The 15,186-nt window shown below is 46.7% G+C and overlaps 1 protein-coding gene across 1 annotated transcript; it reads left to right on the top strand.

Moving 5' to 3' along the window:
• The first annotated feature begins 13,402 nt into the window (after window positions 1-13,402).
• On the top strand, window positions 13,403-15,059 carry ROM1 (retinal outer segment membrane protein 1). The gene is given in 3 exon segments (XM_038765343.1): window positions 13,403-13,557; window positions 13,559-13,799; window positions 14,910-15,059. Coding segments are annotated over 3 exon segments (546 nt in total).
• The last annotated feature ends 127 nt before the right edge of the window (window positions 15,060-15,186 follow it).

A 15,186-nucleotide genomic window follows, 5' to 3' on the forward strand; every position in this document is an offset into this window, starting at 1 on the left:
GGCCTCGGGCCGCGCAAACAGGCGCCGGCAGGAAGCGGGGGACGGGACGGGACGGGACGGGCCGGGGGAGGGGGCGGGCCCGGGGCCCGGGGGGCGGGGCTCCAACCCAGGCCCGCCCCCCCGGGGAAACAGCCCGGCCTTGGGAGCCACGGGCCCTGGGTTCGAATCCCACTCCGCCACTTCGCCGCCTGACCGTGGGCGAGCCACTTCTCTAGGCCTCTAGACTGTGAGCCCGCTGCTGGGACTAGATGGTGCCAACTTGGACTTCCCAAGCGCTTAGTCCGGTGCTGTGCACCCAGTAAGCGCTCAATAAATACGATGGAATGAATGCATGAATGAACATCTCTAGATGCTGCCAACTTGTGCTTCCCAAGCGCTTAGTACGGTGCTCTGCACCCAGTAAGCGCTCAATAAATGCGATGGAAATAATGAATGTCCTCTGTCTCTCCCCTCTAGACTGCCTCTGTCGGGTCGGGACCGTCCCTAGATGTTGCCAACTTGTCCTTCCCAAGCGCTTAGTCCGGTGCTCTGCACCCAGTAAGCGCTCAGTAAATCCGATGGAATGAATGCATGAATGACCATCTCTAGATGTTGCCAACTTGGACTAACCAAGCGCTTAGTCCGGTGCTGTGCACCCAGTAAGCGCTCAATAAATACGATGGAATGAATAATTGTCGTCTGTCCCTCCCTTCTAGACTGTGAGCCCGCTGGTGGGTCGGGACCGTCTCTAGATGTTGCCAACTTGTACTTCCCAAGCGCTTAGTCCAGTGCTCTGCACACAGTAAGCGCTCAGTAAATACGATTGAATGAATGCATGAATGACCATCTCTAGATGATAACAACTTGGACTTCCCAAGCGCTTAGTACAGTGCCCTGCACACAGTAAGCGCTCAATAAATACGATGGAATGAATGATTGTCGTCTGTCTTTCCCTTCTAGACTGCCGCTGTCGGGTCGGGACTGTCTCTGGATGTTGCCAACTTGTCCTTCCCAAGCGCTCAGTACAGTGTTCTGCAGACAATAGGCGCTCAATAAATCCGATGGAATGAATGCATGAATGACCATCTCTAGATGTTGCCAACTTGGACTTCCCAAGCGCTTAGTACGGTGCTGTGCACACAGTAAGCGCTCAATAAATACGATGGAATGAATAAATGTCGTCTGTCTCTCCCTTCTAGACTGCCGCAGTCGGGTCGGGACCGTCTCTCTATGTTGCCAGCTTGGACTTCCCAAGCGCTTAGTCCAGTGCTCTGCACACAGTAAGCGCTCAATAAATACGATGGAATGAATGATTGACGTCTGTCTCCCCCTTCTAGACTGTGAGCCCCCTGGTGGGTCGGGACTGTCTCTAGATGGTGCCAACTTGGACTTCCAAGCGCTTAGTACAGTGCTGTGCACACAGTAAGCACTCAACAAATACGATGGAATGAATGAATGTCGTCTGTCTCTCCCTTCTAGACTGCTTCTGTCGGGTCGGGACCGTCTCTAGATGTTGCCAACTTGTACTTCCCAAGCGCTTAGTACGGTGCTGTGCACACAGTAAGCGCTCAGTAAATACGATTGAATGAATACATGAATGACCATCTCTAGATGTTGCCAACTTGGACGAACCAAGCGCTTAGTACAGTGCTCTGCACCCAGTAAGCGCTCAATAAATACAATGGAATGAATAATTGTCGTCTGTCCCTCCCTTCTAGACTGTGAGCCCGCTGGTGGGTCGGGACCGTCTCTAGATGTGGCCAACTTGTACTTCCCAAGCGCTTAGTACGGTGCTCTGCACCCAGTAAGCGCTTAATAAACACGGTGGAATGAATGCATTAATGACCATCTCTAGATGTTGCCAACTTGGACTTCCCAAGCGCTTAGTACGGTGCCGTGCACACAGTAAGCGCTCAATAAATACGATGGAATGAATAAATGTCGTCTGTCTCTCCCTTCTAGACTGCGAGCCCGCTGGTGGGTCGGGACCGTCTCTAGATGTTGCCAACTTGGACTTCCCAAGCGCTTAGTCCAGTGCTCTGCACACAGTAAGCGCTCAATAAATACGATGGAATGAATGATTGTCGTCTGTCTCTCCCTTCTAGACTGTGAGCCCGCTGGTGGGTCGGGACCCTCTCTAGATGGTGCCAACTTGGACTTCCAAGCGCTTAGTCCAGTGCTCTGCACACAGTAAGCGCTCAATAAATACGATGGAATGAATGAATGTCGTCTGTCTCTCCCTTCTAGACTGCCTCTGTCGGGTCGGGACCATCTCTAGATGTTGCCAACTTGTCCTTCCCAAGCGCTTAGTCCGGTGCTGTGCACACAGTAAGCGCTCAATAAATGCGATTGAATGAATGCATGAATGACCATCTCTAGATGTTGCCAACTTGGACTTCCCAAGCGCTTAGTACGGTGTTCTGCACACAGTAAGCGCTCAATAAATACGATGGAATGAAAAAATGTCGTCTGTCTCTCCCTTCTAGACTGCCGCTGTCGGGTCGGGACCATCTCTAGATGGTGCCAACTTGGACTTACCAAGCGCTTAGTACGGTGCTCTGCACACAGTAAGCGCTCAGTAAATACGATTGAATGAATGCATGAGTGACCATCTCTAGGTGTTGCCAACTTGGACTTCCCAAGCGCTTAGTCCGGTGCTCTGCACACAGTAAGCGCTCAATAAATACGATGGAATGAATGCATGAATGACTATCTCTAGATGTTGCCAACTTGGACTTCCCAAGCGCTTAGTACGGTGTTCTGCACACAGGAAGCGCTCAATAAATACAGTGGAAAGAATGAATGTCGTCTGTCTCCCCCCTTCTAGACTGTGAGCCCGCTGCTGGGTCGGGACCGACTCTAGATGTTGCCACCTTGGACTTCCCAAGCGCTTAGTACAGTGCTCTGCACACAGTAAGCGCTCAATAAATACGGTTGAATGAATGCATGAATGACCACCTCTAGATGTTAACTTGGACTTCCCAAGCGCTTAGTCCAGTGCTCTGCACACAGTAATTGCTCAATAAATACGATGGAATGAATAAATGTCATCTGTCTCTCCCTCTAGACTGCCGCTGTCGGGTTGGGACCATCTCCAGATGTTGCCAACTTGTACTTCCCAAGCGCTTAGTACGGTGCTCTGCACACAATAAGTGCTCAATAAATATGATTGAATGATTGCATTAATGACCATCTCTAGATGTTGCCAACTTGTACTTCCCAAGCGCTTAGTACGGTGCTCTGCACCCAGTAAGCGCTCAATAAATACGATTGAATGAATGAATGTCTCCCCCTTCTAGACTGTGAGCCCGCTGTCGGGTCGGGACCGTCTCTAGATGTTGCCAACTTGGACTTCCCAAGCGCTTAGTATGGTGCTCTGTACCCAGTAAGAGCTCAATAAATGCGATGGAATGAATGAATGTCGTCTGTCTCTCCCTTCTAGACTGTGAGCCCGCTGCTGGGTCGGGACCATCTCTGGATGTTGCCAACTTGTCCTTCCCAAGCGCTCAGTACAGTGTTCTGCACACAATAAGCGCTCAATAAATACGATTGAATGATTGCATGAATGACCATCTCTAGATGTTGCCAACTTGGACTTCCCAAGCGCTTAGTCCGGTGCTCTGCACCCAGTAAGCGCTCAATAAATACGATGGAATGAATGCATGAATGACCATCTCTAGATGTTGCCAACTTGGACTTCCCAAGCGCTTAGTACGGTGCTCTGCACCCAGTAAGCGCTCAATAAATACGATGGAATGAATGAATGTCGTCTGTCTCTCCCTTCTAGACTGTGAGCCCGCAGTCGGGTCGGGACCGTCCCTATCTGTTGCCAACTTGTCCTTCCCAAGCGCTTAGTACAGTGCTCTGCACACAGTAAGCGCCCAATGTCCCCCTCCCTTCTAGACTGTGAGCCCACTGTTGGGTAGGGACCGTCCTTCGATGTTGAGAAGCAGCTTGGCTCAGTGGAAAGAGCCCGGGCTTTGGAGTCAGAGGTCATGGGTTCGAATCCTTACTCCACCACATGTCTGCTGGGTGACATTAGGCAAGTCACTTCACTTATCTGGGCCTCAGTTACCTTATCCGTAAAATGGGGATTAAAGATTGTGAGCCCCACGTGGGACAACCTGATCACCTTGTAATAATAATAATGGTATTTGTTAAGTGCTTAATGTATTCTCCGTTCTCTTGTTCTCTCTATTCTCTCGTGTTCTCTTATTCTCTGAGCCTCAATGACCTCATCTATAAAATGGAGATTAAGTTTGTGAGCCCCACGTGGGACAACTTGATCACCTTGTATCCTCCCCAGTGCTTAGAACAGTGCTTTGCACATAGTAAGCGCTTAACAAAGACCAAAATTATTATAATTATTATTCTCTGAGCCTCAATGACCTCATCTATAAAATGGGGGTTAAGACTGTGAGCCCCACGTGGGACAACCTGATCGCCTTGTATCCTCCCCAGCGCTTAGAACGATGCTTTCCACATAGTAAGCGCTTAACAAATACCAAAATTATTATTATTATTATTCTCTGAGCCTCAATGACCTCATCTATAAAATGGAGATTAAGTTTGTGAGCCCCACGTGGGACAACTTGATCACCTTGTATCCTCCCCAGCGCTTAGAACAGTGATTTGCACATAGTAAGCGCTTAACAAATACCAAAATGATTATTATTATTATTATTAGTCTCTGAGCCTCAATAACCTCATCTACAAAATGGGGATTAAGACTGTGAGCCCCACATGGGACAACTTGATCACCTTGTATCCTCCCCAGCGCTTAGAACAGTGATTTGCACATAGTAAGCGCTTAACAGATACCAAAATTATTATTGTTATTAGTCTCTGAGCCTCAGTAACCTCATCTATAAAATGGGGATTAGGCCTGTGAGCCCCACGTGGGACAATCTGATCACCTGTATCCCTCCCAGTGCTTAGAACAGTGCTTTGCACATAGTAAGCGCTTAACAAATACCAAAATTATTATTATTATTATTATTATTCTCTGAGCCTCAATGACCTCATCTATAAAATGGGGATTAAGACTGTGAGCCCCACCTGATCACCTTGTATCCTCCCCAGCGCTTAGAACAGTGCTTTGCACATTGTAAGCACTTAACAAATGCCATTATTATTATTATTATTATATTATTATGTTGCCAACTTGAACTTCCCAAGCACTTAGTCCGGTGCTCAGCACACAGTAAGCGCTCAATAAATACGATGGAATGAATGAATGAATGAATGAATGAATGAATGAATGAATGAAAAGGGTGAGCCCCACTTGGGGCAACCTGACTGCCTTCAGCTGGGTGACCTTGGGCAAGCCACTTCACTTCTCTGGGCCTCAGTTCCCTCATCATCTGTAAAATGGGGATGAAGACTGTGAGCACCCCGTGGGACAACCTCATCACCTTGTATTCCCCCAGCGCTTAGAACAGTGCTTTGCACAGAGTAAGCGCTTAACAAATGCTATTATTATTATTATTATTATTATTATATCCCCCAGCGCTTAGAACAGTGCTTTGCAGAGAGTAAGCGCTTAACAAATGCCATTCTTATTATTATTATTATTATTGTATCCCCCGCCAGCGCTTAGAACAGTCCTTTGCACATAGTAAGCACTTAATAAATGTCATCGTTATTATTATCATTATTCTCTGGGCCTCAGTGACCTCATCTGTCAAATGGGGATGAAGACTGTGAGCCCCCCCCCCCCCGTGGGACAACCTGATCACCTTGTATCCCCCAGCGCTTAGAACAGTGCTTTGCACATAGTAAGCGCTTAACAAATGCCATTATTATTATTATTATTGTATCCCCCCAGCGCTTAGAACAGTCCTTTGCACATAGTAAGCGCTTAATAAATGTCATCGTTATTATTATCATTTTTCTCTGGGCCTCAGTGACCTCATCTGTAAAATGGGGATGAAGACTGAGAGGCCCCCGTGGGACCACCTGATCCCCTTGTATCCCCCCCAGCGCTTAGAACAGTGCTTTGCATATAGTAAGTGCTTAATAAATGTCATCGTTATTATTATTCCCTGGGCCTCAGTGACCTCGTCTGTCAAATGGGGATGAAGACTGTGAGTCCCCCGTGGGACAACCTGATCCCTTTGTATCCTCCCCAGCGCTTAGAACAGTGCTTTGCACATAGTAAGCGCTTAATAAATGCCATCATTATTATTATTCCCTGGGCCTCAGTGACCTCATCTGTCAAATGGGGATGAAGACTGTGAGCCCCACGTGGGACAACCTGATCCCCTTGTCACCTCCCCAGCGCTTAGAACAGTGCTTTGCACATAGTAAGTGCTTAATAAACGTCATCGTTATTATTATTCTTCTCTGGGCCTCAGTGACCTCGTCTGTCAAATGGGGATGAAGACTGTGAGCCCCACGTGGGGCCACCTGATCCCCTTGTATCCTCCCCAGCGCTTAGAACAGTGCTTTGCACATCGTACGCGCTTAATAAATGCTATCATTATTATTATTATTATTATTACCGGCTGCGCAGCCCTGGGTTAGAGAAGCGTTGGGGCTCGGTACAAAGAGCCCGGGCGGGGGATTCAGGGGGTGTGGGTTCTAATCCAGCTCCCCCACCTGTCAGCTGGGTGACTTCAGGCAGGTCGCTTCACTTCTCTGGGCCTCAGTGACCTCATCTGGAAAATGGGGATGGCGACTGGGATCCCCCCATGGGACCGCCTGATTACCTTGTATTTCCCCCAGCGCTTACAACAGTGCTTGGCACATAGTAAGAGCTTATCAAATATCATCGTTATTATTATTATTCACTTCTCTGGGCCTCAGTTCCCTTGTCTGGAAAATGGGGATGGAGCCTGTGAGCCCCACGGGGGACCATCTGATGTCCTTGTATCCCCCCAGCACTTAGAACAGTGCTTGGCACGTAGTAAGCGCTTAACAAATACCATCATTATTATTATTATTAATTTCTCGGTGCCTCAGTTACCTCAACTGTAAAATGGGGATGAAAACTGTGAGCCCCTCGTGGGACAACCTGATCACCTTGTATTCCCCCCACCCCCCACCCCCAGCGCTTACAACAGTGCTTGGCACATTGTAAGTGCTTAACAAATACCATCATTATTATTATTAGTCACTTCTCTGGGCCTCAGTTCCCTCATCTGGAAAATGGGGATGGAGCCTGTGAGCCCCACGGGGGACCATCTGATGTCCTTGTATCCCCCCCAGCACTTAGAGCAGTGCTTGGCACGTAGTAGGCGCTTAACAAATACCATCACTATTACTATTATTCATTTCTCAGTGCCTCAGTTACCTCATCTGTAAAATGGGGATGAAAACTGGGAGCCCCTCGTGGGACAACCTGATCACCTTGTATTCCCCCCCGCAAGTGCTTACAACAGTGCTTCGCATTCATTCATTCATTCAATCGTATTTATTCGCACATAGTAAGCGCTTAACAAGTACCATTATTGTATGAGAAGCAGCGTGGCTCTGTGGAAAGAGCCCGGGCAGGGGGGTCAGGGGTCGTGGGTTCTAATCCAGCTCCCCCACCTGTCAGCTGGGTGACTTTGGGCAAGTCACTTCACTTCTCCGTGCCTCAGTTCCCTCATCTGGAAAATGGGGACGAAGACTGGGAGCCCCACCTGGGACAACCTGATCACCTTGGATCTACTTAAGCGCTTAGAACAGTGCTTGGCACAGAGTAAACGCTTAACAAATATCATTATTATTATTATTATCATTATTCATTCATTCAATCGTATTTATTGAGTGCTTGCTGTGTGCAATCAATCAATCAATCAATCGTATTTATTGAGCACTTACTATGTGCAGAGCACTGTACTAAGCGCTTGGGAAGTACAAGTTGGCAACATATAGAGGCAGTCCCTACCCAACAGTGGGCTCACAGTCTAAAAGGGGGAGACAGAGAACAAAACCAAACATACTAACAAAATAAAATAAATAGAATAGATAGGTACAAGTAAAATAAATAAATAGAGTAATAAATATGAACAAACATATATACATATATACAGGCGCAGAGCACTGGACTAAGCGCTTGACTCGGTGGAAAGAGCCCGGGCTTTGGAGTCAGAGGTCATGGGTTCAAATCCCGTCTGCCAATTGTCAGCTGTGTGACGTTGGGCAAATCACTTCACTTCTCTGGGCCTCAGTTCCCTCATCTGTACAATGGGGGTTAAGACTGTGAGCCCCCCGTGGAACCACCTGATCCCCTTGTAACCTCCCCAGCGCTTAGAACAGTGCTCTGCACATAGTAAGCGCTTAATAAATGCCATCATTATTATTACAAGTCGGCAACATCTAGAGACAGTCCCTACCCAACAACGGGCTCACAGTCTAGAAGGGAGAGACAGAGAACAGAACAAAACGTGGACAGGTGTCAACACCGTCAGAATAAATAGAATTGTAGCTATATGCACATCATTCATAAAATAGAGTAGTAAATATGTACACAAGTAAAATAAATAGAGTAATAAATCTGTACAAATATATAGAAGTACTTGAGTCCTTACTGTGTGCAGAGCGCTGGACTAAGCGCTGGGGAGAGGACAATTCGGCAACAGATAGAGACGGTCCCTACCCGACAAAGGGCTCACAGTCTAGGAGGAGACAGACAACAAAACAAAACAAGTAGACAGGTGTTAATACCGTCAGAATAAATAGAATTATAGCTGTATACATATCATTAATAAAATAAATAGAGAAGACTGTTCGGTAACATCTAGAGACGGTCACTACCCAACAACGGCTCACAGTCTAGAAGGGGGAGACAGACAACAAAACAAGTAGGTGTCAATACCGTCAGAATAAATAGAATTATAGCTCTATAAATATCATTAATATACCGTCAAAATAAATAGAATTATAGCTATATACACATCATTCATAAAATAAATAGGACAATTCAGCAACATCTAGAGACGGTCCCTACCCAATAACGGGCTCACAGTCTAGAAGGGGGAGACAGGCAACAAAACAAAACATGGAGACAGGTGTCAATACCGTCAGAATAAATAGAATTATAGCTCTATACATATCATTAATAAAATAAATAGAGAGGACAGTTCGGTAACATCTAGAGACGGTCCCTACCCGACAACGGGCTCACAGTCTAGAAGGGGGAGACGGGCAACAAAACAAAACAAGTAGACAGGTGTCAATAACGTCAGAATAAATAGAATTGTAGCTATAGACACATCATTAATAAAATAAATAGAGAGGACAATTCGGTAACATCTAGAGACGGTCCCTACCCAACAACGGCTCACAGTCTAGAAGGGGGAGACAGACAACAAAACAAAACAAGTAGACAGGTGTCAATACCATCAGAATAAATAGAATTATAGCTCTATACATATCATTAATAAAATAAATAGGACAATTCGGTAACATCTAGAGACGGTCCCTACCCAACAACAGGCTCACAGTCTAGAAGGGGGAGACAGGCAATTAAACAAAACAATTAGACAGGTGTCAGTACCGTCAGAATAAATAGAATTATAGCTATATACACATCATTAGTAAAATAAATAGAGGACAATTCGGCAACATCTAGAGACGGTCTCTACCCAACAACGGCTCACAGTCTAGAAGTGGGCGACGGGCAACAAAACAAAACAAGTATACAGGTGTCAATACCGTCAGAATAAATAGAATTATAGCTCTATAAATATCATTGATATACGGTCAAAATAAATAGACTTATAGCTATATACACATCATTCATAAAATAAATAGAGAGGACAATTCGGTAACATCTAGAGACGGTCCCTACCCAACAGCGGGCTCACAGTCTAGAAGGGGGAGACAGGCAACAAAACAAAACATGGAGACAGGTGTCAATACCGTCAGAATAAATAGAATTATAACTATATACACATCATTAGTAAAATAAATAGGACAATTCGGCAACATCTAGAGCCGGCCCCTACCCAACAACGGGCTCACAGTCTAGAAGGGGGAGACAGACAACAAAACAAAACATGGAGACAGGTGTCAATACCGTCAGAATAAATAGAATTATAGCTCTATACATATCATTAATAAAATAAATAGAGTAATAAATATGTACAAATATACACAAGTGCTGTGGGGAGGGGAAGGGCAGAGGGAGGGAGGGGGCGATGGGGAAGGGAGGAGGAGCAGAGGAAAAGGGGGGTTCAGTCTGGGAAGGCCTCCTGGAGGAGGGGAGTTCTCAGAAGGACTTTAATGATGATGATGATGCTTTAATTCATTCAATCGTATTTATTGAGCGCTTACTGTATACATATATATATGTTTGTACATATTTATTACTGTATTTATTTATTTATTTTACTTGTACATATCTATTCTATTTACTTTATTTTGATTAATACGTTTGGTTTTGTTCTCTGTCTCCCCCTTCTCGACTGTGAGCCCACTGTTGGGTAGGGACCGTCTCTAGATGTTGCCAACTTGGACTCCCCAAGCGCTTAGTACAGTGCTCTGCACACAGTAAGCGCTCAATAAATACGATTGATTGATTGATTGATTAGTATGTGCAGAGCACTGCACTAAGCGCTTGGGAAGTACAAGTTGTCAACAAATAGAGAAAGTCCCTACCCAACAGTGGGCTCACAGTCTAGGAGAATGATGATGATGCTATTTGTTAATAATAATAATAATAAGAATGATGGCATTTGTTAAGCGCTTACTATGCGCCAAGCACTGTTCTAAGCACTGGGGGAGATACGAGGTCATCAGGTTGTCCCACGTGGGGCTCCCAGTCTTCATCCCCATTTTCCAGATGAGGGAACTGAGGCCCAGAGAAGTCAAGTGACTCGCCCAAAGTCACACAGCAGCCAAGTGGCGGAGTCGGGCTCTTTGCCACTGAGCCACGCTGCTTCTCAGAGCTTCCTATGGGCCAAGCACTGTTCTGAGCGCTGAGCACTGTTCTAATAAAAATAATAATAATAATGATGGCATTTAATTAAGCGCTTACTCTGTGCAAAGCACTGTTCTGAGCGCTGGGGAGGTTACCAGGTGATCAGGTTGGCCCACGGGGGGCTCACAGTCTTAATATCCATTTGACAGATGAGGGAACTGAGGCCCAGAGGAGTGAAGTGACTTGCCCAAAGTCACCCAGCTGACAGTTGGTGGAGTGGGATTTGAACCCATGACCTCTGACTCCAAAACCCAGGCTCTTTCCACTGAGCCACGGGGGGCGAGGCCGGGAGCTCCTCTTCTTCTTATTAATAACAAGAATCATCGTGGTGCAGGGAAGGTGTTTGATGTCCAAGGGGACTGTCCCAAGCGCTTAGCGCAGTGCTTGGCACACAGTAAGCGCTCAATAAATACGATTCATAATAATCATGTTGTGGGCAGGGAATGCGTTTGATGTCCTCGTGTACTCCCAAGCGCTTAGTGTAGTGCTTGGCACACAGTAAGCACTCCATAAATGCTATTAATAATAATAATAATAATAATGATGATGATAATAATAATAATAATCATCATCATGTTGTGGGCAGGGAATGCGTTTGATGTCCTCGTGTACTCCCAAGCGCTTAGTGTAGTGCTTGGCACCCAGTAAGCGCTCAATAAATACGATTCATAATAATAATAATAATAATGTTGTGGGCAGGGAATGTGTTTGATGTTCTGGTGTACTCTCCCGAGCGCTTAGCACAGTGCTTGGCACACAGTAAACGCTCCATAGATATGATTCATAATAATAATAATAATCATGTTGTGGGCAGGGAATGCGTTTGATGTCTTCAGGTACTCCCAAGCGCTTAGTGTAGTGCTTGGCGCACAGTAAGCGCTCAATATATATGATTCATAAATAATAATAATAATAATAATAATAATAATAATGATGTTGTGGGCAGGGAATGCGTTTGATGTTCTGTTGTACTCTCCCGAGAGCTTAGCACAGTGCGTGGCACACAGTAAACGCTCCATAAATACGATTCATAATAATAAAAATAATAATGATGTTGTGGGCACAGAATGTGTTTTATGTCCTCATGTACTCCCAAGTGCTTAGTGTAGTGCTTGGCACACAGTAAGCGCTCAATAAATACGATTCATAATAATAATAATAATAATAATAATAATGTGGGCAGGGAATGTGCTTGATGTTCTGTTGTACTCTCCCAAGCACTTAGTGCAGTGCTTGGCACACAGTAAATGCTCAATTATTATTATTATTATTATTATTATTATATATTATATATACAGTGCTTGGTGCACAGTAAGTGCTCAATTATTATTATTATGGCTCAGTGGAAAGAGCACGGGCTTTGGAGTCAGAGGCCAATCAATCGTATTTATTGAGTGCTTACTGTGTGCAGAGCACTGTACTAAGCGCTTGGGAAGTACAAGTTGGCAACATAGAGGTGGTAGTGGGTTCAAATCCCCACTCCGCCAATTGTCAGCGGTGTGACTTTGGGCAAGTCACTTAACTTCTCTGGGCCTCAGTTACCTCATCTGTAAAATGGGGATGAAGACTGTGAGCCCCCCGTGGGACTAACTGATCATCTTGTAACCTCCCCAGAGCTTAGAACAGTGCTTTGCATATAGTAAGCACTTAACAAATGCCATTATTATTATTATTATATAGCATATATTATATAATACATAATAATTATTATGTATTGTAATATAATTTTATAAAACAATAGTAACAATAATAAGAATTATTATTAGTGTGTATTGCTATTGTTATCATAATACATTATTATATGGCATATATTATATAACATATAATAGCATAATAATTATTATTGTATATTATAACATACCATAATAATGCAATAAGAATATTAATATATCATAATAGAATATAATATCGTATAATTATGATTATTATTGTTGCTGTTATTTCGATATATAATATATTATTATATAATATATAATAGTATAATAATAATAATAATTGAGTACTTACTGTGTACCAAGCAGTGTACTAAGCACTTGGGAGATTACAACAGAACATAATAATAATAATTATATAATATACAGCATTATATTATATATTATATAATATTAATATATGATAATATATAATTATTATTATAATGGTATTTGTTTAACGCCAGGCTCTGTCCTGAGAACTGGGGTGGATGCAAGCATATCGGAGTGGACGCAGTCCCCGCCCCATGCGGGGCTCCCGGTCTCCATCCCCATTTTACAGATGAGGGAACCGAGGCAGGGGGAAGTAAAACGGGCCTGCCCGAGGTCACCCAGCAGACAAGTGGCGGAGCCGGGATTAGAACCCATGACCTTGTGACCCCCCCAGGCCCGGCTGGGAGCGGAAGATGATTAGAACGGAGGGTACTGGGGCCACCGTGGCATTAACTCAGGCCTGAGCCGGGCCCGGTTGACTCAGTGTCTTACCCGCCTTCCCACCTCTCCCTCGCCGCCCCCCATCACTGCCCTGGGGCAGAGATGGGTGATGGCACCCCTGTTGCCGGTCACCCTGGCCCTCCCTGCCCGGATCCGCCTGGCCCAGGGGCTGGCACTGGCCGGCGGCCTCACCCTGGCCTCGGGCGGGCACCTCCTGGCCCAGCTGTGGCATCTGAGCCCCTTCTTGGGCCCCTTCCCGCCTCTACGCGGCCCTGGCCTCGGGTGCCCTCACTCTGGCCGCCGGCCTGGCCGGAGCTGCCCGGGCCTCTCTGGCCGCTGCCCGCTGGAGAGGCGTGCTGGGGCCGCTCCTGCTCGCCGGGGCGGGTGGAGGTGGGGGGTTGCCGGCCCTGGCACTGGGGTTGGCCCTAGGGGTGCCCGGCGGGCTGGGCGAGGCCCTGGAGTTAGGCCTGGGGTCAGCCCTGGCTCACTACAAGGACACTCTCCAGGCTCGCATCTCCTCCTGCCTTCAGGACATCTCCATCTGGATGTCTGCCCGCCACCTCAAACTCAACATGTCCAAGACTGAACTCCTTGTCTTCCCTCCCAAACCCGGCCCTCTCCCTGACTTTCCCATCTCTGTTGACGGCACTACCATCCTTCCCGTCTCACAGGCCCGCAGCCTTGGTGTCATCCTCGACTCCGCTCTCTCGTTCACCCCTCACATCCGATCCGTCACCAAAACCTGCCGGTCTCAGCTCCGCAACATTGCCAAGATCCGCCCTTTCCTCTCCATCCCAACCGCTACCCTGCTCATTCAAGCTCTCATCCTATCCCGTCTGGACTACTGCATCAGCCTTCCCTCCGATCTCCCATCCTCGTGTCTCTCCCCACTTCAATCCAGACTTCCCGCTGCTGCCCGGATTGTCTTTGTCCAGAAACGCTCTGGGCCTGTTACTCCCCTCCTCAAAAATCTCCAGTGGTTACCAATCAATCTGCGCATCAGGCAGAAACTCCTCACCCTGGGCTTCCAGGCTGTCCATCCATCCCCTCGCCCCCTCCTCCCTCCCCTCCCTTCTGTCCTTCTCCAGCCCAGCCCGCACCCTCCGCTCCTCCGCCGCTAATCTCCTCACCGTTAGGCCTCGCTCTCGCCTGTCCCGCCGTCGACCCCCGGCCCACATCATCCCCCGGGCCCGGAATGCCCTCCCTCTGCCCATCCGCCAAGCTAGCTCTCTTCCTCCCTTCAAGGCCCTGCTGAGAGCTCACCTCCTCCAGGAGGCCTTCCCAGACTGAGCCCCTTCCTTCCTCTCCCCCTCGTCCCCCTCTCCATCCCCCCCATCTTACCTCCTTCCCTTCCCCACAGCACCTGTATATATGTATATATGTTTGTACATATTTATTACTTTATTTATTTATTCATTTTACTTGTACATATCTATTCTATTTATTTTATTTTGTTAGTATGTTTGGTTTTGTCTCCCCCTTTCAGACTGCGAGCCCACTGTTGGGTAGGGACTGTCTATATATGTTGCCAACTTGTACTTCCCAAGCACTTAGTACAGTGCTCTGCACACAGTAAGCGCTCAATAAATACGATTGATTGATTGATTGACATGGAGGTGCCCGGGTACTGCCACACCAAGCGACTGATGGATGAGCTGCAGCTGAGCTACCACTGCTGCGGGCGGCACGGCCCCAGGGATTGGTTCGCCGTCCAGTGGGTCAGCAGCCGCTACCTGGACCTCCGGAATCAGGACGTGGCGGAGTGAGTCGCTCCCGTCCCCCTTCCGGCCTTCCTAATAATAATAATAATAATGGCATTTGTTAAGCGCTTACTATGTGCAGAGCACTGTTCTAAGCGCTGGGGGGGATACAAGGTGATTAAGTTGTCCCATG

Source organism: Tachyglossus aculeatus, chromosome 22 (assembly GCF_015852505.1).
Source record: "Tachyglossus aculeatus isolate mTacAcu1 chromosome 22, mTacAcu1.pri, whole genome shotgun sequence".
In the NCBI taxonomy this organism is placed as follows: domain Eukaryota; kingdom Metazoa; phylum Chordata; class Mammalia; order Monotremata; family Tachyglossidae; genus Tachyglossus; species Tachyglossus aculeatus.